The 27,846-nt window shown below is 55.1% G+C and overlaps 1 protein-coding gene across 1 annotated transcript; it reads right to left on the reverse strand.

Moving 5' to 3' along the window:
* Positions 1–987: 987 nt before the first annotated feature.
* faxdc2 (fatty acid hydroxylase domain containing 2) lies at positions 988–27,846 on the reverse strand. Its single transcript, XM_067995757.1, has 8 exons — positions 27,799–27,846; positions 18,468–18,559; positions 17,508–17,611; positions 12,787–12,908; positions 5,477–5,682; positions 4,122–4,227; positions 3,240–3,406; positions 988–1,211 (listed from the first exon to the last, which is right to left on the reverse strand). The coding sequence occupies exons 1-8, from the start codon at positions 27,844–27,846 to the stop codon at positions 1,058–1,060; spliced, it is 999 nt and encodes a 332-aa protein (XP_067851858.1). The 3' UTR covers positions 988–1,057.

A 27,846-nucleotide genomic window follows, 5' to 3' on the forward strand; every position in this document is an offset into this window, starting at 1 on the left:
TCCTTTTGTGTTTTTGCATCAGAAAGGAATGTATAATTGTTGCAATTCATGCATTAATTCCTTAAATGTTACCCATTGCCTATCCACCGTTATGCCTTTTAATGAAACTTCCCAATCTGTCACAGCCAACTCTCTCCTCATACCTTCGTAGTTTCCTTTGTTTAGATTTAGGACCCTAGTTTCGGATTGGACTACTTCACTTTCCATCTTAATGAAGAATTCTATCATGTTATGGTCACTCTTCCCTAAAGGACCCCGCACAACAAGATTATCAATTCACCCCTTCTCATTGCACAATACCCAATCTAGGATCGCCTGTTCTCTAGTTGGTTCCTCAACGTATTGGTCTAGAAAACCATCATTCTGTCCATTATATTATCCTATCCAGTGCCTTATTTAAACAATTGGCTCCACCAATCACCAATGAGAATTCACAACACTGTTTGCCACAAAAACATTTATTCATCACCTGGAATTGAGCTTTGCGGAGATCACAGGGTCAAATCACTTCTGTTCACCCCCCGCCTTCCAGGGCCAGGCTCAGACCTGGTCACACCAGGGGTTGGGGGTTGGTATCTGCGTCGGGGGGGGGGGGTCAGGGGTCGGTGGGGGGGGGGGGTCAGGGGTCGGTATGGGGGGGGGGGTCAGGGGTCGGTATGGGGAGGGGGGGTCAGGGGTCGGTATGGGGGGGGGTCAGGGGTCGGTATGGGGAGTGGGGGTCAGGGGTCGGTATGGGGAGGGGGGGGTCAGGGGTTGATATTGGGGGGGTCGGTATCGACTTCAGGGGTTGGGAGGTGGTATGGAGGCGGGGGTCGGGGGTCGGGGGTCGGTATGAGGTCGGGGTCGGGGTCAGGATCCTGCGAATCCCATTTGAAGGCAGAGAATGAACAGAGAATCTCCCAGACAACAAAAAACCTGCAGCTGGGCAAGATTCACAGCAAATGGAAAACAATCTCCTCGCAAACAAATCATCTCGCAATCAGTCAGTGTTAAATATCAACAAGAGGGTTAAGAATTGAGAAATCGTCAGCTTCCAATTGCGATTTAAAGGAGCCGTTCACTTTGTCTTGAGGGAGTCGGGAATGGTCTCCGAGAGAGGAGTCAGGCCGAGCAGGAGAGTGTGACGTTCGTAAGCTTTACTTTCTCGGAATATGGTGTCTGTCTGGTGCAGGCGATCGAGGATTCCAAAAACTCCATAACACTGGTTAAACCTGCAACAACAATCCCCCGTTACATCACTTTATATAAATGACCATCTGCACTTCAATAGGAACTAGGCAAAACATCGATTAAATTATTCCCTCCCATTTTCTCACCCCCTCTTCGAAACAAGCTGACTCTCACCGGGGGACAGTCCCACAGACACTGACTCTCACCGGGGGACAGTCCCACAGACACTGACTCTCACCGGGGTACGGGTCCCACACACACTGACTCTCACTGGGGTACGGGTCCCACACACACTGACTCTCATTGGGGTACGGGTCCCACACACACTGACTCTCACTGGGGTACGGGTCCCACAGACACTGACTCTCACTGGAGTACGGGTCCCACACACACTGACTCTCATTGGGGTACGGGTCCCACACACACTGACTCTCACTGGGGTACGGGTCCCACACACACTGACTCTCATTGGGGTACGGGTCCCACACACACTGACTCTCATTGGGGTACGGGTCCCACAGACACTGACTCTCACTGGGGTACGGGTCCCACAGACACTGACTCTCACTGGGGTACGGGTCCCACACACACTGACTCTCACTGGGGTACGGGTCCCACACACACTGACTCTCACTGGGGTACTGGTCCCACAGACACTGACTCTCACTGGAGTACGGGTCCCACACACACTGACTCTCACTGGGGTACGGGTCCCACACACACTGACTCTCACTGGGGTACGGGTCCCACACACACTGACTCTCACTGGGGTACTGGTCCCACAGACACTGACTCTCACTGGGGTACGGGTCCCACAGACACTGACTCTCACTGGGGTCCCACAGACACTGACTCTCACTGAGGTACGGGTCTCACACACACACTCTCACTGGGGTACGGGTCCCTCAGACACTGACTCTCACTGGGGTACGGGTCCCTCAGACACTGACTCTCATTGGGGTACGGGTCCCACACACACCGACTCTCACTGGGGTACGGGTCCCACAGACACTGACTCTCACTGGGGTACGGGTCCCACAGACACTGACTCTCACTGAGGTACGGGTCTCACACACACTGACTCTCACTGGGGGACAGTCCCACAGACACTGACTCTCACTGGGGGACAGTCCCACAGACACTGACTCTCACTGGGGTACGGGTCCCTCAGACACTGACTCTCACTGGGGTACGGGTCCCTCAGACACTGACTCTCACTGGGGTACGGGTTCCACAGACACTGACTCTCACTGGGGTACGGGTCCCACAGACACTGACTCTCACTGGGATACAGTTTCACAGACGCTGACTCTCACTGGGGTACGGGTCCCTCAGACACTGACTCTCACTGGGGTACGGGTTCCACAGACACTGACTCTCACTGGGGTACGGGTCCCACAGACACTGACTCTCACTGAGGTACGGGTTCCACAGACACTGACTCTCACTGAGGTACGGGTTCCACAGACACTGACTCTCACTGGGGTACGGGTCCCTCAGACACTGACTCTCACTGAGGTACGGGTTCCACAGACACTGACTCTCACTGGGCTACGGGTCCCTCAGACACTGACTCTCACTGGGGTACGGGTCCCTCAGACACTGACTCTCACTGGGGTACGGGTCCCACAGACACTGACTCTCACTGGGATACAGTTTCACAGACGCTGACTCTCTAACCAGAGAAAGAGCCTGAGAGACGGTCGCTCTTATCTTGCCCACTCACTTAATCTGTCTATATCCCTTTGCAGACTCTTTGTGTCCTCCTCACAGCTTACTTTCCCACCTAGCTTTGTACCGTCAGCAAACTTGGATACATTACACTCGGTCCCTTAACCTAAGTCATTAATATAGATTGTAAATAACTGAGGCCCAAGCACTGATCCCTGCGGCACCCCACTAGTTACAGCCTGCCAATCTGACAATGACCCTTTTAATATTTGGTTTCATTCTGACCGTCTGTTGTGAGTGACTCCCCTTTGGGGGGGGATTCTGACCGTCTGGTTCCGATTGTCAGAAGTTTAATTCTCTGCGGATCTGAAGCACGGACTCAGTTATTTGGTACTTACCTGAGGTGATGGAAGTCGTGGAATTCTGGGGATGGGAGAAATGGCAGGTGATACCCGCAGTGTGAAACTGTGGAAGTCAGCAGGGCCAATGAAAACCACAACATCATGGTTGTCACGTGAGTTCCCAGGAGTATCGGTCCCAACATGGTCGGCACCATGTTAGAGAACTAGTCAAAGACAGAAACAGTGATGGACTGAATGATGCATCAATAAAATCTTCCACAATCCAGAAATCACACAGAGAGACAAAAACACATGCACACTAATCCCACTCCCCATATCCCTGTATCAATCCCCAAACTAATCCCACTGCCTCACTCTCTCCCCATAGCCCTGTATCAATCCCAAACTAATCCCACTGCCCCACTCTCTCCCCATAGCCCTGTATCAATCCCAAACTAATCCCACTGCCCCACTCTCTCCCCATAGCCCTGTATCAATCCTAAACTAATCCCACTGCCCCGCTCTCTCCCCATAGCCCTGTATCAATCCCAAACTAATCCCACTGCCCCACTCTCTCCCCATTGCCCTGTATCAATCCCAAACTAATCCCACTGCCCCGCTCTCTCCCCATAGCCCTGTATCAATCCCAAACTAATCCCACTGTCCCACTCTCTCCCCATAGCCCTGTATCAATCCCCAAACTAATCCCACTGTCCCACTCTCTCCCCATAGCCCTGTATCAATCCCCAAACTAATCCCACTGCCCCGCTCTCTCCCCATAGCCCTGTATCTTCCACTGTTTCAAATAATTATTCAAAAATGGCCTCATTGCTCAATGACTCCCTGTGGTAAAGCATTCCATGATCCAACAACCCTCCATTCACAGTGCGACAGAACCGCACTGATCTATATTGTTGGTTCAACACAAATACTTCTTACCACATGCTCAATGGGATGTGCGTAGAGGGCGATGATCCCGATCGGAGCTGTCCACTCATGGTGCTTCTTGTGGATGTGTTTGTAGAGTGTTGGATGATGGAAAAGCCTGGAGAGGGTGAATATTGAAATGTTGTCACAGTATTGGGGCAGGCAGCTTGAAAATGCCACTAAACCCAATAAATCCATCCCCTTTTTGATAGATCAACAACCCGCCTACCCACCATATCCCTCAATCCCACCTACCCACCTACTCACTATATCCCTGTCTGTTTTCATGTGTTTAATCCATTTTTCCTGCACAGAAAGGATTTGGAACAAAGAAATTACATTTATTCTTGATTCAAATCCCTCCATGGCATCGCCCCTCCCTACCTCCTTATCTTTGATGTGGAGAAGGAGGTAGCCTCCGAAAGCTTGTGAATTTAAAATAAAATTGCTGGACTATAACTTGGTGTCGTAAAATTGTTTACAATCCTTATCTTTGACCAAGCTTTTGGTCACCTGTCCTAATATCTCCTTATGTGGCTCAAATTTTGTTTGATAATCGCTCCTGTGAATCACCTTGGGACGTTTTGCTACGTTAAAGGCACTATATAAATGCAGGTTATTTACACCTGAGAGCAGCCTGTGTGGAGCTCAGACGGCGCCAGGAACTGGCTGGGTTATGAAGCCCCTTCCCCAGATCCCTTGCTAACCTTCACTGTTCCAGGTTTACACCTGAACACCAGCCTCTCTGGTACGGTGCTGGAGGGAGGCTGTAACAGCGGGGGGACGATACCTTCGGGGAGGAGTGGGCGGAGGGAGCAGCAATAACCCAGTCGAGCAGCTCAATTACAACTTGCATTTATATAGTGCCTTTAACATAGTAAAACGTCCCAAGGCGCTTCACAGGAGCGATTATCAAACAAAATTTGACACCGAGCCACATAAAGAGATATTAGGACAGGTGACCAAAAGCTCGGTCAAAGAGGTAGGTTTTAAGGAGCATCTTAAAGGAGGAGAGAGAGGTGGAGAGACGGAGAGGTTCAGGGAGGGAATTCCAGAGCTTAGGGTCCAGGTAGCTGAAGGCACGGCCGCCAATGGTGGAGTGATTAAAATCGGGGATGTGCAAGAGGCCAGAATTGGAGGAACGCAGAGATCTCGGAGGGTTGTAGGGCTGGAGGAGGTTACAGAGATAGGGAGGGGGGCGAGGCCATGGAGGGATTTGAAAACCAGGATGAGAAATTTTAAAATTGATGCGTTCCCGGACCGGGTTCCAATGTTGGTCAGCGAGCACAGGGGGCGATGGATGAACGGGACTCGGTGCGAGTTCGGATACGGGGGCAGTAGAGTTTTGGATGGAATCTCCAGCTCACCTGTGTGAATAGTAGAAGAGTATCTCCTCCAGCAACCCCAGGAAACAGAGCTGGAGCAGGACCCAGTGAAAGGCGGGTAACTCAAGGCTGCACGGATTCCCTCGCCACTTCATGATGGGGTACAGCAGCAGCACCATGGGAAACGACAGGAAGACCTGGTTAAATGCTACTGTCCTAATGGCCTGCTGAAGCCGAGCAGGTTCCACCTGCGAATCAGGAGACAAAATCACCAATCAAAATAAATAGTCACATGTGACTCCTCTTAATCTCTTCCCCTCTTTCCATTCCAGCCAGTCCCCAAAAACAGTCTCTTCTTTGTTTAGAAATCAATTTGGAGAGAAAGAATAATTCACTGAAATGTTCTTTTAATGTGAAGTTTCCGATCGCAGCTGGAGTTAATACTGGGAAAGGGAGAGTTTTATTCCAATCATGAACTGCTTTATTCCAGAGTAGGGAAAACACACGGAACGTTGAGATCGAGGAGAATCGCTTGATCCAATTGTGTTACAAGATAACGAACACGCAACGCTGGCCCACGCCACTCGGATATCCAACTTGATTTAAAAACACAATCTCTCTCTCCCCTGTCCCACCGCTCAGGGCAGCCAGTCGGAATCCTCCCACTCTTCTGCTCCACTGACTTTCTGGTGTCTGTGTTCTGATTTTTAAAAGCCTTTCTTCAAAGGTCAGTTTGTCAACGCCAAGGTGCTAAGTGTCTTTGTCAATGGCTGGACATTACTAACAAATTGGCCATTGTTTGGGGTCTGTGCAAAACTGGATTTAAATCACCTCTCGACTGCCCACGTGTTCGCCAGCAGCAATATGTCAATAAATTCAGGGATAGTTCCCTTAGACTGGAAACTCACTCGAGTAGTTGCTATTTTCAAAAAAAGGGGACAAATCAGAGCCGGGGAACTACAGGCCTATCAGCCTGACATCCTTTATTGGGAAGATGCTCAAAGCGATGGTAAGAAATTCCCTTTACAATCACTGGGAAAAGGAAGGGGCCAATAGAAATGCACAACACGGCTTCTGAAAAAATAGGTTGTGCCTAATAAATTTGCGAGAGGTTTTTGAGGAAATCACAAGGGTAGTGGATGAGGAATTGTCTACCTGGACTTTCAGAAAGCCTTTGATAAGTTACCTCACACTAGGTTACTTCACAAGATAGAGGCTTGTGGGATCAGTAGAAATTTGACAAACTGGATTAGGAATTGGCTCCAATCCCACCGCCAAAAAGTTGTAGTTAACGGATGTGGTTCAGTTTGGAGACATGTTACCAGTGGCGTCCCCCAGGGATCGGCCCCAGGGCCTGCTACTCTTCACGGCCTTTATTAATGACCTGGACAGTGGTGTTGGGAGGATGGTCAGTAAGTTTGCAGATGGCACCAAAATCTGTGCAAGGGTTAAGAGGATAGCGGAGTGCAAACAAATCCAAAAAGATTTCGATGTGCTCGGGGCATGGGCCACACGTTGGCAAATGGTGTTTAATTTAGATAAATGTAGCATTATGCATGTTGGTGGGACCAACACTGAATCCACGAATCATTTGCAGGGAACAACACTGAAAGAGGTTGAGCAAGAAAAAGATCTTGGTGTTATTGTACACAGGTCACTGAAGGTCACTGAAGAGAAACTGTAACTAAAGATAACAGGGTATTGGGTTGTATGAATAGAACCACTCAGTATAAATCAAAGGACACCATCTTGCCACAATACGGGTCGCTGGTCAGACCGTATCTGGAGTGCTGGGCCCAGTTTTGGTCCCCCCACATGGTGGGTTATACAGTGGCCTTGGGAGAGGTCCAGAGGAGAGCGACAAGAATGATTCACGGCTTAAAGAACCTCAGCTACTCCGATAGGCTCGAGGACCTTGGTCTATTTACTGTAGAGCAGCATAGACTCAGAGGTGACCCGATTGGGTCTATAAAATAATGAAAGGGCTGGATAGTGTCCCTATTGATAGATTATTTCAGTTTAACAGGTTGGGAAGGACCAGGGACACGAGTTTAAACTATGGGAGAGTGGGAATAGACTGGATGTCGGGCGGTTTGTCTTTTCCCAGAGGGCAGTGAGTCTCTGGAATATATTGCCGGCTGGTGAGTTCGGTGCCGATTCTCTGCCTTCAAGAGGGAGCTGGACCGGAAGAAGAATTTAGTCAGGATGCTCCAGCCATCATGGTGTGGGACAGGTTTGATGGACCAGCTGGTCTTTTCCTGCCCATTAATTCCGTGTGTCTGTCTGGGCCTGTCCCTAAAGGCTAACAACGTCGAGGGACCTGTCGCTAAGAATATGCATCAGAAATCACTTTATGTTCAAGTCCTTTCTGTGGAAAATGGCCAAAGAATCTCAAATCATGCGACCCACTTCCTGCTGTTTTTAGAGGAGTGGTAATGGAGGGGTGTCACAGGATTGGCCCCTGTCTTACCTTGTGTTACGTTATATTGTTATCACTCTCACCTGGGAGTCGGAAGGTCATGGGTTCAAGTCCCCACTCCAGCAACTTGAGCACAAAATCCAGGCCAACACTCCAATGTAGTACTGAGGGAGGGTCAGTACTGAGGGAGCGCTGCACTGTCGGAGGGTCAGTACTGAGGGAGTGCTGCACTGTCGGAGGGTCAGTACTGAGGGAGTGCTGCACTGTCGGAGGGTCAGTACTGAGGGAGCGCTGCACTGTCGGAGGGTCAGTACTGAGGGAGCGCTGCACTGTCGGAGGGTCAGTACTGAGGGAGTGCTGCACTGTCGGAGGGTCAGTACTGAGGGAGCGCTGCACTGTCGGAGGGTCAGTACTGAGGGAGCGCTGCACTGTCGGAGGGTCAGTACTGAGGCAGTGCTGCACTGTCGGAGGGTCAGTACTGAGGGAGTGCTGCACTGTCGGAGGGTCAGTACTGAGGGAGCGCTGCACTGTCGGAGGGTCAGTACTGAGGCAGTGCTGCACTGTCGGAGGGTCAGTACTGAGGGAGCGCTGCACTGTCGGAGGATCAGTACTGAGGCAGTGCTGCGCTGTCGGAGGGTCAGTACTGAGGCAGTGCTGCACTGTCGGAGGGTCAGTACTGAGGGAGCGCTGCACTGTCGGAGGGTCAGTACTAAGGGAGGGCTGCACTGTCGGAGGGTCAGTACTGAGGCAGTGCTGCACTGTCGGAGGGTCAGTACTGAGGGAGTGCTACACTGTCGGAGGGTCAGTACTGAGGGAGGGCTGCACTGTCGGAGGGTCAGTACTGAGGGAGTGCTGCACTGTCGGAGGGTCAGTACTGAGGGAGGGCTGCACTGTCGGGGGGTCAGTACTGAGGCAGTGCTACACTGTCGGAGGGTCAGTACTGAGGGAGTGCTGCACTGTCGGAGGGTCAGTACTGAGGGAGGGCTGCAATGTCGGAGGGTCAGTACTGAGGGAGAGCTGCACTGTCGGAGGGTCAGTACTGAGGGAGGGCTGCAATGTCGGAGGGTCAGTACTGAGGGAGCGCTACACTGTCGGAGGGTCAGTACTGAGGGAGGGCTGCAATGTCGGAGGGTCAGTACTGAGGGAGCGCTACACTGTCGGAGGGTCAGTACTGAGGGAGCGCTGCACTGTCGGAGGGTCAGTACTGAGGGAGCGCTACACTGTCGGAGGGTCAGTACTGAGGGAGCGCTGCACTGTCGGAGGGTCAGTACTGAGGGAGCGCTGCACTGTCGGAGGGTCAGTACTGAGGGAGCGCTACACTGTCGGAGGGTCAGTACTGAGGGAGCGCTGCACTGTCGGAGGGTCAGTACTGAGGGAGCGCTGCACTGTCGGAGGGTCAGTACTGAGGGAGCGCTGCACTGTCGGAGGGTCAGTACTGAGGGAGCGCTGCACTGTCGGAGGGTCAGTACTGAGGGAGCGCTGCACTGTCGGAGGGTCAGTACTGAGGGAGCGCTACACTGTCAGAGGTGCCGTCTTTCGGTGAGATGTTAAACTGAGGCCCTGCCTGCCCTCTCAGGTGGATGTAAAAGATGCCATGACAATATTTTGAAGAGGAGCAGGGGGAGTTCTCCCCAGTGTCTTGGGTCAACATTACAACGGTGACTACACTTCAAAAGTACTTCATTGGTTGTAAAGTGCTTTGGGTCGTCCTGAGGTCATGAAAGGTGCTATATAAATGCAGGTCTTTCTTTCTTTATTGCACTGAATGACCAGACTCCAGGTGCCAGAAACAGTTTCTGCTACAGCTGAGAGACTGACAGAAAATCAGCAGTCGTAGACTGTGACGGGGTCAGTGAGGGGCTGGGACTTTCCTGTCCATTTTATCCTGTGAGAAGCCCTTTAATATTGAACCCTGGGCACCGCCAATGGGACCAACTCTTCAACATTCCACCAGTTGATATGTTTACAGTGGATTAACGTGAAGTAACCAACGAACTCACACAGCTGATCCAAAGCTGGACTGGCTACATTACTCGACACTCCACGAATTACAAACAGGAGGCAGAAAGCATATCTTGTTTGTTCTGTAACCTCATTGCCAGCAATTTCCCAGGAACGTTGTATAACTTGTGGACACAGTACGGAATGTTCACACGGGCAGGACTGAGAAAAGAGTCAATGTCACAACACCCGGGCCAAGAGAACAAGGAGGTGCAGAGATAGGGATTGGGGAGAGTAACGGAGGGCACACAATCTCTGTCTACTCCCATCATCACACAATCACCTTCATGGGATTGCTCGTTCAGAGAGTCGCCACAGGGATGATGGGACGAATGGCCTCCTTCTGAGCTGTAAATTTCTATGATTCTTTAATTGGGCTAATACAGGGATTAAAGGGGAAGGGATTCAGTCAGTCACCATCCAGATTTACAACCAATAAAAGAGAACTTTGTGGGCAAGTGGGACTGGCTACATTAAAGCATTGGGAAGTTACTGAGGCAGTTTAGAGGGAACTCTCCACTGCATCCGTACAACGAGCTGCATCGAAACTACAGCACAGAAACAGGCCATTCGGCCCAACTGGTCAGTGCCGGTGTTTATGCTCCACACGAGCCTCCTCCCTCCCTACTTCATCTCACCCTATCAGCATATCCTTCTATTCCTTTCTCCCTCATGTGTTTATCCAGCTTCCCCTTAAATGTATCTACACTGTTCGCCTCAACTACTCCTTGTGGGAGTGAGTTCCATGTTCTCACCACTCTCTGGGTAAAGAAGTTTCTCCTGAATTCCCTATTGGATTTATTAGTGACTATCTTATATTTATGACCTCTAGTTCTGGTCTCCCCCACAAGTGGAAACATCTTCTCTGTTGCTACCCTATCAAACCCTTTCATTATCTTAAAGACCTCTATCAGGTCACCCCTCAGTCTTCTCTTTTCTCGTGAAAGGTGCCCCAGCCTGTTCAGACTTTCCTGATAATTATATCCTCTCAGTTCTGGTATCATCCTTGTGAATCTTTTTTGCACCTTCTCCAGTGCCTCTATATCCTTTCTATAATATGGAAACCAGAACTGTTCACAATACTCCAAGTGCGGTCTAACCAAGGTTCTACACAAGTTTAACATAACTTCTCTGCTTTTCAATTCTATCCCTCTAGAAATGAACCCCAGTGCTTGATTTGCCTTTTTTTATGGCCTTATTAACCTGTGTCGCTACTTCTAGTGATTTGTGTATCTGTTCCCCCAGATCCCTTTGCTCCTCTATCCCATTTAGACTCTTATTATCCAAGCAGTGTGTGGCCTCCTTATTCTTCCTACCAAAATGTACCACCTCACACTTATCTAGATTGAAATTCATTTGCCAATTACACGCCCATTCTGCGAGTTTATTAATGGCCTCTTGTATTTTGACCCATTCTTCCTCTGTATTAACCACACCCCCTAATTTGATGTTGTCCACAAATTTTGAAATTGTATTTCCGATTCCTGAGTCCAAATCCTTGATGTAAATTGTGAACAACAGTGGTCCCAGCACCGATCCCTGTGGAACACCACTTCCCACCTTTCACCAGTTTGAGTAACTACCCTTAACCTCTACTCTCTGTTTTCTGTTTTGTTGCCAGTTTGCTATCCATTCTGCTACCTGACCCCTGACTCCACATGTTCTGAATTAGTCTGGAGTCTACAATGTGGTACCTTATCAAAGGCCTTTCGAAAATCCAAATATATTACATCTACTACATTACCCTTGTCTACTTTGACTATTCTTTATTATATTTTCGCTCTCTAGATGTTTTTCGATTATATCTTTGAGTAAAGATTCCATTATCTTTCCTGCCACTGATGTTAAACTAATTGGTCTATAGTTCCCTGGACTTGTTCCATCTCCCTTTTTAAATATGGGAATCACAGTATCTGTCTGCCAGTCCTCTGGCACCATTCCGTTTTATAATGAATTTTTATATATATGTAATAGTGCCTCTGTTATCTCCTCCCAATTTCTTTTAATATTTGCGGATACAATCCATCCGGATCAGGGGTTTTATCTTCTCTAAGTTTGATCAGTTTATTAATTATCTCCCCCCTTTCTATCTTAAATGTCTTTATATCTTTGTTGATCTCTTCTTCTAATGTCCTTCTCACCGTGTTAGTCTCCCTGGTAAATTCTGAGGCAAAGTAACTTCAACATTTCTGCCATTTCACTGTCGTTACCTGTGAGTTTATCTTGTGTATCCCATAGTGGCCCGATCCCTATCCTGATTTTTCTTTTGTTATTTGTGTCTGTAGAATACATTATATTTCCTTTTATATTCTTTGATAATTTACTTTTGTAATTCCTCTTTGCTTTCCTAATTGTTTTTTGATTTCTTTCCTAACCTCTTCATATTCCCTTTTCTCATCCTCTCCTTCATTGTCTCTGTTCTTAGTGTCTGCCTTTTACTCCAGTTTTAATTTTACCCGTATCTCTTTATTCATCCAGGGTGTTTCATTATTGATGAGTTTGTTCTTGTTTTTTTGAGGAATATATTTCTCCTGAACCCTATTGTTCACAGTTTTAAATATTTCCCACTGCTCTTCGATCTCTTTGTCGATCAACATTTTTTCCCGTTTACCTTCCCGAGTTCCATTCTCATCCCCTCAAAATTAACTTTTTTTCAATCTATTACTTTGGTCTTTGTCTTATGTCTTTCTCAATCATTATTTTAAACCTTATTATGTTATGATCGCTATTGCCTAGGTGTTCCTCTACACTTTAATCTGCTCCAGTTCATTCCCAATTACTATTATTATTGGAAAAACTGAAGCTGAGGTGAAATAGTGAAATCTCATTATTGGGGTAAAAAGTGGAAAGATATTGAATTATTCACTGAGACAAAATAACAATTTAGCAAAAGTCCATTTTGTTGATCTTAGTAAAGAGACCAGAGCCTTACCGGATCATTCCTGCCCATCTGAATCCGATAGCGAGCAATCACCTGGGGCTTTCCAGTCGCATCCACAATTAGCAGAAGTCCGTTAAAAAGCCAGAAAACGATGGTAGGAATCACCATGGCACCTGAGATAGTAAACCAACAAACTCAGGACTGATAGGATTGGCTCAGGTTGGGCCCTGGGCTCCACCAGTCCATGTGAGAGGGTGGGAACCAGAAATCCCGGGTACCGGAAAACCTGGAAAATGGGATATGCCAGACCCCTCCCCCCACCCTCCACCCTCCATACTCACTCTGACACTACTGGTTAGACTGTTCAATCATTCACAGTCCTCCTCCTACCCTCCAATCTCTCCCACCTTTCACCCTGTCCCCACGACCTATGCACTGTAGGCTCTCCTCTTTCACCCTGTCATGAACCCTGTCACCAGACCCCTTGACCCCTTCCTTGCCCAGCTCCCCTTCTTCGAAGCTGTGTCATGCCAGAAACCCCTTTAACTGTTCGACAGCCCAAATACGGCTAACAATCCTGATTCCATTTTGAGGATTTGGGAAAAGAGGTGTCATAGCCAACAAAATGGCTCAATGGGCCGAATGGCCAGCTGTTACTCTTACTTCATTAATGGTGGTCAGTGCTCGGGAACTTGCCCCTCATCTCCAAATACCCTGTCCTGCATGTTCTCCCTCCACTCTGCATCCTCACTGTGTTCAAATCACACCGACCCCCACTCTTAACTCATCCTTTCCCAGGACCACCAAAACTGGGGAATTCCTTCCCTCTTTTGTACATAAAGTACAAAAGCAAGGAAGTTATGTTAAACCTTTACAAAACACTGGTTAGGCCTCAGCTGGAGTATTGTGTCCAATTCTGGGCACCACACTTTAGGAAGGATGTGAAGGCCTTAGAGAGGGTGCAGAGGAGATTTACTAGAATGGTCCCAGGGATGAGGGTCTTCAGTGATGTGGAGAGACTGGAGAAGCTGGGATTGTTCTCCTTAGAACAGAGAGGGTTAAGGGGAGATTTAATCGAGGTGTTCAAAATCATGAGGGGGTTTTGATAGAGTAAATAAGGAGAAACTGTTTCCAGTGGCGGAGGGTCGGTAACCAGAGGACACAGATTTAAGGTGATCGACAAAAGAACCAGAGGTGAGATGGGGAGAATTTTTTTAATTCATCTTACCCAGTGAGTGGTTAAAATGTGGAACTCACTTCCACGAGGATTGGTTGAGGTGAATAGTGTAGATACATTTAAGGGAAATCTAGATAAACACACGAGGGAGAAAGGAATAGGAGGATACATGGGACTGGGATGTTATAGCTATTACTGAAACATGGCTAAGGGAGGGGCAGGACTGGCAGCTCAATGTTCCAGGGTACAGATGCTATAGGAAAGATAGAGCAGGAGGTAAGAGAGGAGGGGGAGTTGCGTTCTTGATTAGGGAGAACATCACGGCAGTAGTGAGAGGGGATATATCCGAGGGTTCGCCCACTGAGTCTATATGGGTAGAACTGAAAAATAAGAAGGGAGAGATCACTTTGATAGGATTGTACCACAGACCCCAAATAGTCATGGGAAATTGAGGAGCAAATATGTAAGGAGATTACAGACAGCTGCAAGAAAAATAGGGTGGTAATAGTAGGGGACTTTAACTTTCCCAACATTGACTGGGACAGCCATAGCATTAGGGGCTTGGATGGAGAGAAATTTGTTGAGTGTATTCAGGAGGAATTTCTCATTCAGTATGTGGATGGCCCGACTAGAGAGGGGGCAAAACTTGACCTCCTCTTGGGAAATAAGGAAGGGCAGGTGACAGAAGTGTTAGTGAGGGATCACTTTGGGACCAGTGATCATAATTCCATTAGTTTTAAGATAGCTATGGAGAATGATAGGTCTGGCCCAAAAGTTAAAATTCTAAATTGGGGAAAGGCCAATTTTGATGGTATTAGACAGGAACTTTCAGAAGTTGATTGGGAGAGTCTGTTGGCAGGCAAAGGGACGTCTGGTATGTGGGAGGCTTTCAAAAGTGTGTTAACCAGGGTTCAGGGTAAGCACATTCCTTATAAAGTGAAGGGCAAGGCTGGTAGAACTAGGGAACCTTGGATGACTCGGGAGATTGAGGCCCTAGTCAGAAAGAAGAAGGAGGCATATGAGATGCATAGACAGCTGGCATCAAGTGTATCCCTTGAAGAGTATAGAGATTGCCGGAGTAGAGTTAAGAGAGAAATCAGGAGGGCAAAAAGGGGACATGAGATTGCTTTGGCAGATAAGGCAAAGGAGAATCCAAAGAGCTTCTACAAATACATAAAGGGCAAAAGAGTAACTAGGGAGAGAGTAGGGCCTCTTAAGGATCAACAAGGTCATCTATGTGCGGAACCACAAGAGATGGGCGAGATCCTGAATGAATATTTCACATCGGTATTTACGGTTGAGAAAGGCATGGATGTTAGGGAACTTGGGGAAATAAATAGTGATGTCTTGAGGAGTGTACATATTACAGAGAGGGAGGTGCTGGAAGTCTTAACACGCATCAAGGTAGATAAATCTCCGGGACCTGATGAAATGTATCCCAGGACGTTATGGGAGGTTAGGGAGGAAATTGCGGGTCCCCTAGCAGAGATATTTGAATCATCGACAGCTACAGGTGAGGTGCCTGAAGATTGGAGGGTAGCAAATGTTGTGCCTTTGTTTAAGAAGGGCGGCAGGGAAAAGCCTGGGAACTACAGACCGGTGAGCCTGACATCTGTAGTGGGTAAGTTGTTAGAGGGTATTCTGAGAGACAGGATCTACGGGCATTTGGAGAGGCAGGGACTGATTAGGAACAGTCAGCATGGTTTTGTGAGAGGAAAATCATGTCTCACGAATTTGATTGAGTTTTTTGAAGGGGTAACCAAGAAGATAGATGAGGGCTGTGCAGTAGACGTGGTCTACATGGACTTCAGCAAAGCCTTTGACAAGGTACCGCATGGTAGGTTGTTACATAAGGTTAAATCTCATGGGATCCAAGGTGAGGTAGCCAATTGGATACAAAATTGGCTTGACGACAGAAGACAGAGGGTGGTTGTCGAGGGTTGTTTTTCAAACTGGATGCCTGTGTCCAGCGGTGTGCCTCAGGGATCGGTGCTGGGTCCGCTGTTATTTGTTATTTATATTAATGATTTGGATGAGAATTTAGGAGGCATGGTTAGTAAGTTTGCAGATGACACCAAGATTGGTGGCATTGTGGACAGTGAAGAAGGTTATCTAGGATTGCAACGGGATCTTGATAAATTGGGCCAGTGGGCCGATGAATGGCAGGTGGAGTTTAATTTAGATAAATGTGAGGTGATGCATTTTGGTAGATCGAATCGGGCCAGGACCTACTCCGTTAATGGTAGGGCATTGGGGAGAGTTATAGAACAAAGAGATCTAGGAGTACAGATTCATAGCTCCTTGAAATTGGAGTCACAGGTGGATAGGATGGTGAAGAAGGCATTCAGCATGCTTGGTTTCATTGGTCAGAACATTGAATACAGGAGTTGGGATGTCTTGTTGAAGTTGTACAAGACATTAGTTAGGCCACACTTGGAGTACTGTGTACAGTTCTGGTCACCCTATTATAGAAAGGATATTATTAAACTAGAAAGAGTGCAGAAAAGATTTACTAGGATGCTACCGGGACTTGATGGTTTGACTTATAGGGAGAGGTTAGACAGACTGGGTCTTTTTTCCCTGGAGAGTAGGAGGTTAAGGGGTGATCTTATAGAAGTCTATAAAATAATGAGGGGCATAGATAAGGTAGATAGTCAAAATCTTTCCCCAAAGGTAGGGGAGTCTATAACGAGGGGGCATAGATTTAAGGTGAGAGGGGAGAGATACAAAAGGGTCCAGAGGGGCAATTTTTTCACTCAAAGGGTGGTGAGTGTCTGGAACAAGCTGCCAGAGGCAGTAGTAGAGGCGGGTACAATTTTGTCTTTTAAAAAGCATTTGGACAGTTACATGGGTAAGATGGGTATAGAGGGATATGGGCCAAGTGCAGGCAATTGGGACTAGCTTAGTGGTATAAACTGGGCGACATGGACATGTTGGGCCGAAGGGCCTGTTTCCGAGGGAGGAGGCTCGTGTGGAGCATAAACACCAGCATGGGCCAGTTGGGCCGAATGGCCTGTTTCTGTGCTGCAGACTCGATGTTACACAGCGAGTTGTTCTGATCTGGAATGCGCTGCCTGAAAGGGCGGTGGAAGCAGATTCAATAATAACTTTCAAAAGGGAATTGGATAAATCCTTGAAATTACAGGGCTGTGGGAAATGGGCAGAGGCATGGGACTAATTGGATAGCTCTTTCATCGAGCCAGCACAGGCGCGATGGGCTGATTGGCCTCCCTTTGAACTGTAAGATTCGATGATTATTACAGTCTCCTGCTCCTCCTACAATCTACAGGCTTTTTAAAACCCCCAGGCTGATGTCACCCAATAACCTTCTCTCTCGTCCTGCCCCATTCGCCTTGGCATTTTAACTTGGTTTCTAGAACAATTGTGGAATCTTAAAATTCTCTCATGTTTGTCTTAACATCCTATTTGATGACGGTTAAAGTAACAGGAGTAAGAATCCTGAAATGGATCGATGAGCGCAGCACACAAGTTGTTCCTTGAGCTGCCTCACTTCCTGATGGGTTTCTCCTGTACACAGAGGGGCAGAAACCTGGTGCAGTTTCATCAACTGAACTGAGAAACAACGTCCACTCACCCAGGAAGAAGGGGACCCACTCTTTCTCTTCAAAGGAGCTGTGTGCCTTTCCCCATTGGGCCTGCCAGAAGTTTCCGGACGCTCCCCAGAACTGCTGCAAATGCCTGAAAACAATTGAGGAAAAATGACCGGATTATCTGTGGGTAAAAGCTCAGCTTGTCCCGAGGGACAGATAAAGAGGATGGAGGAACAGCCAGTGAGACCATGGAAACCAGCGCCTCATAACTCCCTGGATCATCAGTACGGAGCCTCACACTCACCCTGGGGAGGGACTGAGTGTCCCACACTCACCCTGGGTGGGACTGAGTGTCCCACACTCACCCTGGGGAGGGACTGAGTGTCCCACACTCACCCTGGGGAGGGACTGAGTGTCCCACACTCACCCTGGGGAGGGACTGAGTGTCTCACACTCACCCTGGGGAGGGACTGAGTGTCCCACACTCACCCTGGGGAGGGACTGAGTGTCCCACACTCACCCTGGGGAGGGACTGAGTGTCCCACACTCACCCTGGGGAGGGACTGAGTGTCCCACACTCACCCTGGGGAGGGACTGAGTGTCTCACACTCACCCTGGGGAGGGACTGAGTGTCCCACACTCACCCTGGGGAGGGACTGAGTGTCCCACACTCACCCTGGGGAGGGACTGAGTGTCCCACACTCACCCTGGGGAGGGACTGAGTGCCTCACACTCACCCTGGGGAGGGACTGAGTCTCTGTGGCTGCTGTTATTACAGACAGAGAGACTGTGAGCTGATATCACGTTACTTGTTAAATGAAGTTCCCCTTTTATGTAACATTAGACTGGAGTTGTGCGCTAACCCACAAACACAGGCCCCCAGGCCCCCAGTCCCTCCTCCCCCAGTCCCCAGTCCCCAGGCCCCCAGTCCCTCCTCCCCCAATCCCCAGTCCCCCAGTCCCAGGCCCCAGTCCCCAGGGCCCCTTCTTGCTGTGTCAGCTCACCAAGTGACTGTGTTGCTGAATGCTGCAAATACGAAGACCCCAGAGCCCAGGATGAAGGCAGCTTTCTTCACAGAATCCCAAACATGTCGCTCCTACAAACCATAAAATAACAGGGTCACATTTACACTCACAGCCGACTGACACCATGTCAAAGTGGTAAATGCCAAAGTCCAGCCTTCATTTGTCAGCGTGACTCCCAACGGCAAGTTCCAAACCAGCACAGATCAGGATTCACCCCGTCACACCCCACACACCGTAACCCCGGTAACCCCGTCACACCCCACACACCGTAACCCCGGAAACCCCGTCACATCCCACACACTGTAACCCCGGTAACCCCGTCACACCCCACACACCGTAACCCCGGTAACCCCGTCACACCCCACACACCGTAACCCCGGAAACCCCGTCACATCCCACACACTGTAACCCCGGTAACCCCGTCACACCCCACACACCGTAACCCCGGTAACCCCGTCACACCCCACACACCGTAACCCCGGAAACCCCGTCACATCCCACACACCGTAACCCCGGTAACCCCGTCACACCCCACACACCGTAACCCCGGTAACCCCGTCACACCCCACACACCGTAAGCCCGGTAACCCCGTCACACCCCACACACTGTAACCCCGGTAACCCCGTCACACCCCACACACCGTAACCCCGGTAACCCCGTCACACCCCACACACCGTAACCCCGGAAACCCCGTCACATCCCACACACCGTAACCCCGGTAACCCCGTCACACCCCACACACCGTAACCCCGGTAACCCCGTCACACCCCACACACCGTAACCCCGGTAACCCCGTCACATCCCCTTCTTAAACCTCCCCAGAAGCAGGATCTGTCGTTATGATTTTGTAAAATGCACAGAGTTCCTGTCTGATGATCAAAGGCTGTCGTCACAATGACAAAAGGAGGGGTAAGAGGAGGTGAGTGAGACGATGCCCGGGGGGAGGGGGGTAACAGCGGGTGTGTGAGACGATGCCCGGGGGGAGGGGGGGTAACAGCGGGTGAGTGAGACGATGCCCGGGGGGAGGGGGGTAACAGCGGGTGAGTGAGACGATGCCCGGGGGGAGGGGGGTAACAGCGGGTGTGTGAGACGATGCCCGGGGGGAGGGGGGGTAACAGCGGGTGTGTGAGACGATGCCCGGGGGGAGGGGTAACAGCGGGTGTGTGAGACGATGCCCGGGGGGGAGGGGGGTAACAGCGGGTGTGTGAGACGATGCCCGGGGGGAGGGGGGTAACAGCGGGTGTGTGAGACGATGCCCGGGGGGAGAGGGGGGTAACAGCGGGTGTGTGAGACGATGCCCGGGGGGAGGGGTAACAGCGGGTGAGTGAGACGATGCCCGGGGGGAGAGGGGGGTAACAGCGGGTGTGTGAGACGATGCCCGGGGGGAGGGGTAACAGCGGGTGTGTGAGACGATGCCCGGGGGGAGGGGGTAACAGCGGGTGAGTGAGACGATGCCCGGGGGGGGGAGGGGTAACAGCGGGTGTGTGAGACGATGCCCGGGGGGAGGGGTAACAGCGGGTGAGTGAGACGATGCCCGGGGGGAGGGGTAACAGCGGGTGAGTGAGACGATGCCCGGGGGGAGAGGGGGGTAACAGCAGGTGAGTGAGACGATGCCCGGGGGGAGGGGTAACAGCGGGTGTGTGAGACGATGCCCGGGGGGAGGGGGGTAACAGCGGGTGAGTGAGACGATGCCCGGGGGGGGAGGGGTAACAGCGGGTGAGTGAGACGATGCCCGGGGGGAGGGGTAACAGCGGGTGAGTGAGACGATGCCCGGGGGGAGGGGGTAACAGCGGGTGTGTGAGACGATGCCCGGGGGGAGGGGGGTAACAGCGGGTGTGTGAGACGATGCCCGGGGGGGAGGGGGGTAACAGCGGGTGAGTGAGACGATGCCCGGGGGGGGGAAGGGGGTAACAGCGGGTGAGTGAGACGATGCCCGGGGGGGGAGGGGGTAACAGCGGGTGAGTGAGACGATGCCCGGGGGGAGGGGTAACAGCGGGTGAGTGAGACGATGCCCGGGGGGGAGGGGGGTAACAGCGGGTGAGTGAGACGATGCCCGGGGGGAGGGGGGTAACAGCGGGTGAGTGAGACGATGCCCGGGGGGAGGGGGGTAACAGCGGGTGAGTGAGACGATGCCCGGGGGGAGGGGGTAACAGCGGGTGAGTGAGACGATGCCCGGGGGGAGGGGGGTAACAGCGGGTGGGTGAGACGATGCCCGGGGGGAGGGGGTAACAGCGGGTGAGTGAGACGATGCCCGGGGGGAGAGGGGGGTAACAGCGGGTGTGTGAGACGATGCCCGGGGGGAGGGGTAACAGCGGGTGAGTGAGACGATGCCCGGGGGGAGGGGGGGTAACAGCGGGTGAGTGAGACGATGCCCGGGGGGAGGGGGGTAACAGCGGGTGAGTGAGACGATGCCCGGGGGGAGGGGTAACAGCGGGTGAGTGAGACGATGCCCGGGGGGAGGGGGTAACAGCGGGTGTGTGAGACGATGCCCGGGGGGAGGGGGTAACAGCGGGTGAGTGAGACGATGCCCGGGGGGAGGGGGGTAACAGCGGGTGTGTGAGACGATGCCCGGGGGGAGGGGGTAACAGCGGGTGTGTGAGACGATGCCCGGGGGGAGGGGGGGTAACAGCGGGTGTGTGAGACGATGCCCGGGGGGAGGGGGGTAACAGCGGGTGTGTGAGACGATGCCCGGGGGGAGGGGGGTAACAGCGGGTGAGTGAGACGATGCCCGGGGGGAGGGGGGTAACAGCGGTGTGAGTGAGACGATGCCCGGGGGGAGGGGGGTAACAGCGGGTGAGTGAGACGATGCCCTGGGGGAGGGGGGTAACAGCGGGTGAGTGAGACGATGCCCGGGGGGAGGGGGGTAACAGCGGGTGTGTGAGACGATGCCCGGGGGGAGGGGGGGTAACAGCGGGTGTGTGAGACGATGCCCGGGGGGAGGGGGTAACAGCGGGTGTGTGAGACGATGCCCGGGGGGAGGGGGGGTAACAGCGGGTGTGTGAGACGATGCCCGGGGGGAGGGGGGTAACAGCGGGTGTGTGAGACGATGCCCGGGGGGAGGGGGGTAACAGCGGGTGTGTGAGACGATGCCCGGGGGAGGGGGGTAACAGCGGGTGTGTGAGACGATGCCCGGGGGGAGGGGGGTAACAGCGGGTGTGTGAGACGATGCCCGGGGGGAGAGGGGGGTAACAGCGGGTGTGTGAGACGATGCCCGGGGGGAGAGGGGGGTAACAGCGGGTGAGTGAGACGATGCCCGGGGGGAGGGGGGTAACAGCGGGTGTGTGAGACGATGCCCGGGGGGAGGGGGGGTAACAGCGGGTGAGTGAGACGATGCCCGGGGGGAGGGGGGTAACAGCGGGTGAGTGAGACGATGCCCGGGGGGAGGGGTAACAGCGGGTGAGTGAGACGATGCCCGGGGGGAGGGGTAACAGCGGGTGTGTGAGACGATGCCCGGGGGAGGGGGGTAACAGCGGGTGTGTGAGACGATGCCCGGGGGGAGGGGGTAACAGCGGGTGAGTGAGACGATGCCCGGGGGGAGGGGGTAACAGCGGGTGAGTGAGACGATGCCCGGGGGGAGGGGGGTAACAGCGGGTGAGTGAGACGATGCCCGGGGGGAGGGGGTAACAGCGGGTGAGTGAGACGATGCCCGGGGGGAGAGGGGGGTAACAGCGGGTGAGTGAGACGATGCCCGGGGGGAGGGGTAACAGCGGGTGTGTGAGACGATGCCCGGGGGGAGGGGTAACAGCGGGTGAGTGAGACGATGCCCGGGGGGAGGGGGGTAACAGCGGGTGTGTGAGACGATGCCCGGGGGGAGGGGGGTAACAGCGGGTGAGTGAGACGATGCCCGGGGGGAGGGGGGTAACAGCGGGTGTGTGAGACGATGCCCGGGGGGAGGGGTAACAGCGGGTGTGTGAGACGATGCCCGGGGGGAGGGGGGTAACAGCGGGTGAGTGAGACGATGCCCGGGGGGAGGGGGTAACAGCGGGTGTGTGAGACGATGCCCGGGGGGAGGGGGGTAACAGCGGGTGAATGAGACGATGCCCGGGGGGGGAGGGGTAACAGCGGGTGTGTGAGACGATGCCCGGGGGGGGGAGAGGGGTAACAGCGGGTGTGTGAGACGATGCCCGGGGGGGAGGGGGGGTAACAGCGGGGTGAGTGAGACGATGCCCGGGGGGAGGGGGGTAACAGCGGGTGTGTGAGACGATGCCCGGGGGGAGGGGTAACAGCGGGTGTGTGAGACGATGCCCGGGGGAGGGGGGGTAACAGCGGGTGTGTGAGACGATGCCCGGGGGGAGGGGGGTAACAGCGGGTGTGTGAGACGATGCCCGGGGGAGGGGGGTAACAGCGGGTGTGTGAGACGATGCCCGGGGGGAGAGGGGGGTAACAGCGGGTGTGTGAGACGATGCCCGGGGGGAGGGGGGGTAACAGCGGGTGTGTGAGACGATGCCCGGGGGGAGAGGGGGGTAACAGCGGGTGAGTGAGACGATGCCCGGGGGGAGGGGGGTAACAGCGGGTGTGTGAGACGATGCCCGGGGGGAGGGGTAACAGCGGGTGAGTGAGACGATGCCCGGGGGGAGGGGGGGTAACAGCGGGTGTGTGAGACGATGCCCGGGGGGAGGGGTAACAGCGGGTGAGTGAGACGATGCCCGGGGGGAGGGGGGTAACAGCGGGTGTGTGAGACGATGCCCGGGGGGGAGGGGGGGTAACAGCGGGTGTGTGAGACGATGCCCGGGGGGAGGGGGGTAACAGCGGGTGTGTGAGACGATGCCCGGGGGGAGAGGGGGGTAACAGCGGGTGTGTGAGACGATGCCCGGGGGGAGGGGGGTAACAGCGGGTGTGTGAGACGATGCCCGGGGGGAGGGGGGTAACAGCGGGTGTGTGAGACGATGCCCGGGGGGAGGGGGGGTAACAGCGGGTGTGTGAGACGATGCCCGGGGGGAGAGGGGGGTAACAGCGGGTGAGTGAGACGATGCCCGGGGGGAGGGGGGTAACAGCGGGTGTGTGAGACGATGCCCGGGGGGGAGGGGGTAACAGCGGGTGAGTGAGACGATGCCCGGGGGGGAGGGGGGTAACAGCGGGTGTGTGAGACGATGCCCGGGGGAGGGGGGTAACAGCGGGTGAGTGAGACGATGCCCGAGGGGAGAGGGGGGTAACAGCGGGTGTGTGAGACGATGCCCGGGGGGAGGGGGGGTAACAGCGGGTGAGTGAGACGATGCCCGGGGGGAGGGGGGGTAACAGCGGGTGAGTGAGACGATGCCCGGGGGGAGGGGGTAACAGCGGGTGAGTGAGACGATGCCCGGGGGGAGGGGGTAACAGCGGGTGAGTGAGACGATGCCCGGGGGGAGGGGGGGTAACAGCGGGTGTGTGAGACGATGCCCGGGGGGAGAGGGGGGTAACAGCGGGTGAGTGAGACGATGCCCGGGGGGAGGGGGGGGTAACAGCGGGTGTGTGAGACGATGCCCGGGGGGAGGGGTAACAGCGGGTGAGTGAGACGATGCCCGGGGGGAGGGGGTAACAGCGGGTGAGTGAGACGATGCCCGGGGGGAGGGGGGTAACAGCGGGTGTGTGAGACGATGCCCGGGGGGAGGGGGGGTAACAGCGGGTGTGTGAGACGATGCCCGGGGGGAGGGGGGGTAACAGCGGGTGTGGTGAGACGATGCCCGGGGGGAGGGGGTAACAGCGGGTGTGTGAGACGATGCCCGGGGGAGGGGGGTAACAGCGGGTGTGTGAGACGATGCCCGGGGGGAGGGGGGGTAACAGCGGGTGAGTGAGACGATGCCCGGGGGGAGGGGGGTAACAGCGGGTGAGTGAGACGATGCCCGGGGGGAGGGGGGGTAACAGCGGGTGTGTGAGACGATGCCCGGGGGGAGAGGGGGGTAACAGCGGGTGAGTGAGACGATGCCCGGGGGGAGAGGGGGGTAACAGCGGGTGAGTGAGACGATGCCCGGGGGAGGGGGGTAACAGCGGGTGAGTGAGACGATGCCCGGGGGAGGGGGGTAACAGCGGGTGTGTGAGACGATGCCCGGGGGGAGGGGGGGTAACAGCGGGTGTGTGAGACGATGCCCGGGGGGAGGGGGGTAACAGCGGGTGAGTGAGACGATGCCCGGGGGGAGGGGGTAACAGCGGGTGAGTGAGACGATGCCCGGGGGGAGGGGGGTAACAGCGGGTGTGTGAGACGATGCCCGGGGGGGAGGGGGGTAACAGCGGGTGAGTGAGACGATGCCCGGGGGGAGGGGGTAACAGCGGGTGAGTGAGACGATGCCCGGGGGGAGAGGGGGGTAACAGCGGGTGTGTGAGACGATGCCCGGGGGGAGGGGGGGTAACAGCGGGTGAGTGAGACGATGCCCGGGGGGAGGGGGGTAACAGCGGGTGTGTGAGACGATGCACGGGGGGGAGGGGGGGGGTAACAGCGGGTGAGTGAGACGATGCCCGGGGGGAGGGGGGTAACAGCGGGTGAGTGAGACGATGCCCGGGGGGAGGGGGGTAACAGCGGGTGTGTGAGACGATGCCCGGGGGGAGGGGGGTAACAGCGGGTGTGTGAGACGATGCCCGGGGGGAGGGGGTAACAGCGGGTGAGTGAGACGATGCCCGGGGGGAGGGGGTAACAGCGGGTGTGTGAGACGATGCCCGGGGGGAGGGGGTAACAGCGGGTGAGTGAGACGATGCCCGGGGGGAGAGGGGGTAACAGCGGGTGTGTGAGACGATGCCCGGGGGGAGGGGGTAACAGCGGGTGAGTGAGACGATGCCCGGGGGGAGAGGGGGGTAACAGCGGGTGAGTGAGACGATGCCCGGGGGGAGGGGGGTAACAGCGGGTGAGTGAGACGATGCCCGGGGGGAGGGGGGTAACAGCGGGTGTGTGAGACGATGCCCGGGGGGAGGGGGGTAACAGCGGGTGTGTGAGACGATGCCCGGGGGGGGAGGGGTAACAGCGGGTGAGTGAGACGATGCCCGGGGGGAGGGGGGTAACAGCGGGTGAGTGAGACGATGCCCGGGGGGAGGGGTAACAGCGGGTGTGTGAGACGATGCCCGGGGGGAGGGGGGGTAACAGCGGGTGAGTGAGACGATGCCCGGGGGGAGGGGGTAACAGCGGGTGTGTGAGACGATGCCCGGGGGGGGAGAGGGTAACAGCGGGTGAGTGAGACGATGCCCGGGGGGAGGGGGTAACAGCGGGTGAGTGAGACGATGCCCGGGGGGAGGGGGGTAACAGCGGGTGTGTGAGACGATGCACGGGGGGAGGGGTAACAGCGGGTGTGTGAGACGATGCCCGGGGGGGGAGAGGGTAACAGCGGGTGAGTGAGACGATGCCCGGGGGGAGGGGTAACAGCGGGTGAGTGAGACGATGCCCGGGGGGAGAGGGGGGTAACAGCGGGTGAGTGAGACGATGCCCGGGGGGAGGGGGTAACAGCGGGTGTGTGAGACGATGCCCGGGGGGAGGGGGGTAACAGCGGGTGAGTGAGACGATGCCCGGGGGGAGGGGGTAACAGCGGGTGTGTGAGACGATGCCCGGGGGGAGGGGGGTAACAGCGGGTGAGTGAGACGATGCCCGGGGGGGGAGGGGGGTAACAGCGGGTGAGTGAGACGATGCCCGGGGGGAGGGGGGTAACAGCGGGTGAGTGAGACGATGCCCGGGGGGAGGGGGGTAACAGCGGGTGTGTGAGACGATGCACGGGGGGAGGGGTAACAGCGGGTGTGTGAGACGATGCCCGGGGGGAGGGGGGTAACAGCGGGTGTGTGAGACGATGCCCGGGGGAGGGGGGTAACAGCGGGTGTGTGAGACGATGCCCGGGGGGAGGGGGTAACAGCAGGTGAGTGAGACGATGCCCGGGGGGAGAGGGGGTAACAGCGGGTGTGTGAGACGATGCCCGGGGGGAGGGGGGTAACAGCGGGTGAGTGAGACGATGCCCGGGGGGAGGGGGTAACAGCGGGTGAGTGAGACGATGCCCGGGGGGAGAGGGGGGGTAACAGCGGGTGTGTGAGACGATGCCCGGGGGGAGGGGGTAACAGCGGGTGAGTGAGACGATGCCCGGGGGGAGGGGGGGGGTAACAGCGGGTGTGTGAGACGATGCCCGGGGGGAGGGGTAACAGCGGGTGAGTGAGACGATGCCCGGGGGGAGGGGGGGGGTAACAGCGGGTGTGTGAGACGATGCCCGGGGGGAGGGGGGTAACAGCGGGTGTGTGAGACGATGCCCGGGGGGAGGGGGGTAACAGCGGGTGTGTGAGACGATGCCCGGGGGGAGGGGTAACAGCGGGTGAGTGAGACGATGCCCGGGGGGAGGGGTAACAGCGGGGTGTGTGAGACGATGCCCGGGGGGAGGGGTAACAGCGGGTGTGTGAGACGATGCCCGGGGGGAGGGGGTAACAGCGGGTGAGTGAGACGATGCCCGGGGGGAGGGGTAACAGCGGGTGAGTGAGACGATGCCCGGGGGGAGAGGGGGGTAACAGCGGGTGTGTGAGACGATGCCCGGGGGGAGGGGGTAACAGCGGGTGTGTGAGACGATGCCCGGGGGGAGAGGGGGGTAACAGCGGGTGTGTGAGACGATGCCCGGGGGGAGGGGGGTAACAGCGGGTGAGTGAGACGATGCCCGGGGGGAGGGGTAACAGCGGGTGAGTGAGACGATGCCCGGGGGGAGAGGGGGGTAACAGCGGGTGTGTGAGACGATGCCCGGGGGGAGGGGTAACAGCGGGTGAGTGAGACGATGCCCGGGGGGAGAGGGGGGTAACAGCGGGTGTGTGAGACGATGCCCGGGGGGGAGGGGGGTAACAGCGGGTGAGTGAGACGATGCCCGGGGGGAGGGGGTAACAGCGGGTGTGTGAGACGATGCCCGGGGGGGAGAGGGGTAACAGCGGGTGTGTGAGACGATGCCCGGGGGGAGGGGGGTAACAGCGGGTGTGTGAGACGATGCCCGGGGGGAGAGGGGGGTAACAGCGGGTGTGTGAGACGATGCCCGGGGGGAGAGGGGGGTAACAGCGGGTGTGTGAGACGATGCCCGGGGGGGAGGGGTAACAGCGGGTGAGTGAGACGATGCCCGGGGGGAGAGGGGGGTAACAGCGGGTGTGTGAGACGATGCCCGGGGGGAGAGGGGGGTAACAGCGGGTGAGTGAGACGATGCCCGGGGGGAGAGGGGGGTAACAGCGGGTGTGTGAGACGATGCCCGGGGGGAGAGGGGGGTAACAGCGGGTGTGTGAGACGATGCCCGGGGGGAGAGGGGGGTAACAGCACCCACCTGTGTGTCACTCTATAATACGGCAGGGCACATGATGTAAGTTCTGGATTGGTACATAGAATGAAAAGGGTTAAAATCTCCATACCTGTCCCTGTGTTCCCGCAGAATCGGGCTGTTCCTCCCAACCTCGCAT

The sequence above is a fragment of the Heptranchias perlo genome, chromosome 14, assembly GCF_035084215.1.
Source record: "Heptranchias perlo isolate sHepPer1 chromosome 14, sHepPer1.hap1, whole genome shotgun sequence".
In the NCBI taxonomy this organism is placed as follows: domain Eukaryota; kingdom Metazoa; phylum Chordata; class Chondrichthyes; order Hexanchiformes; family Hexanchidae; genus Heptranchias; species Heptranchias perlo.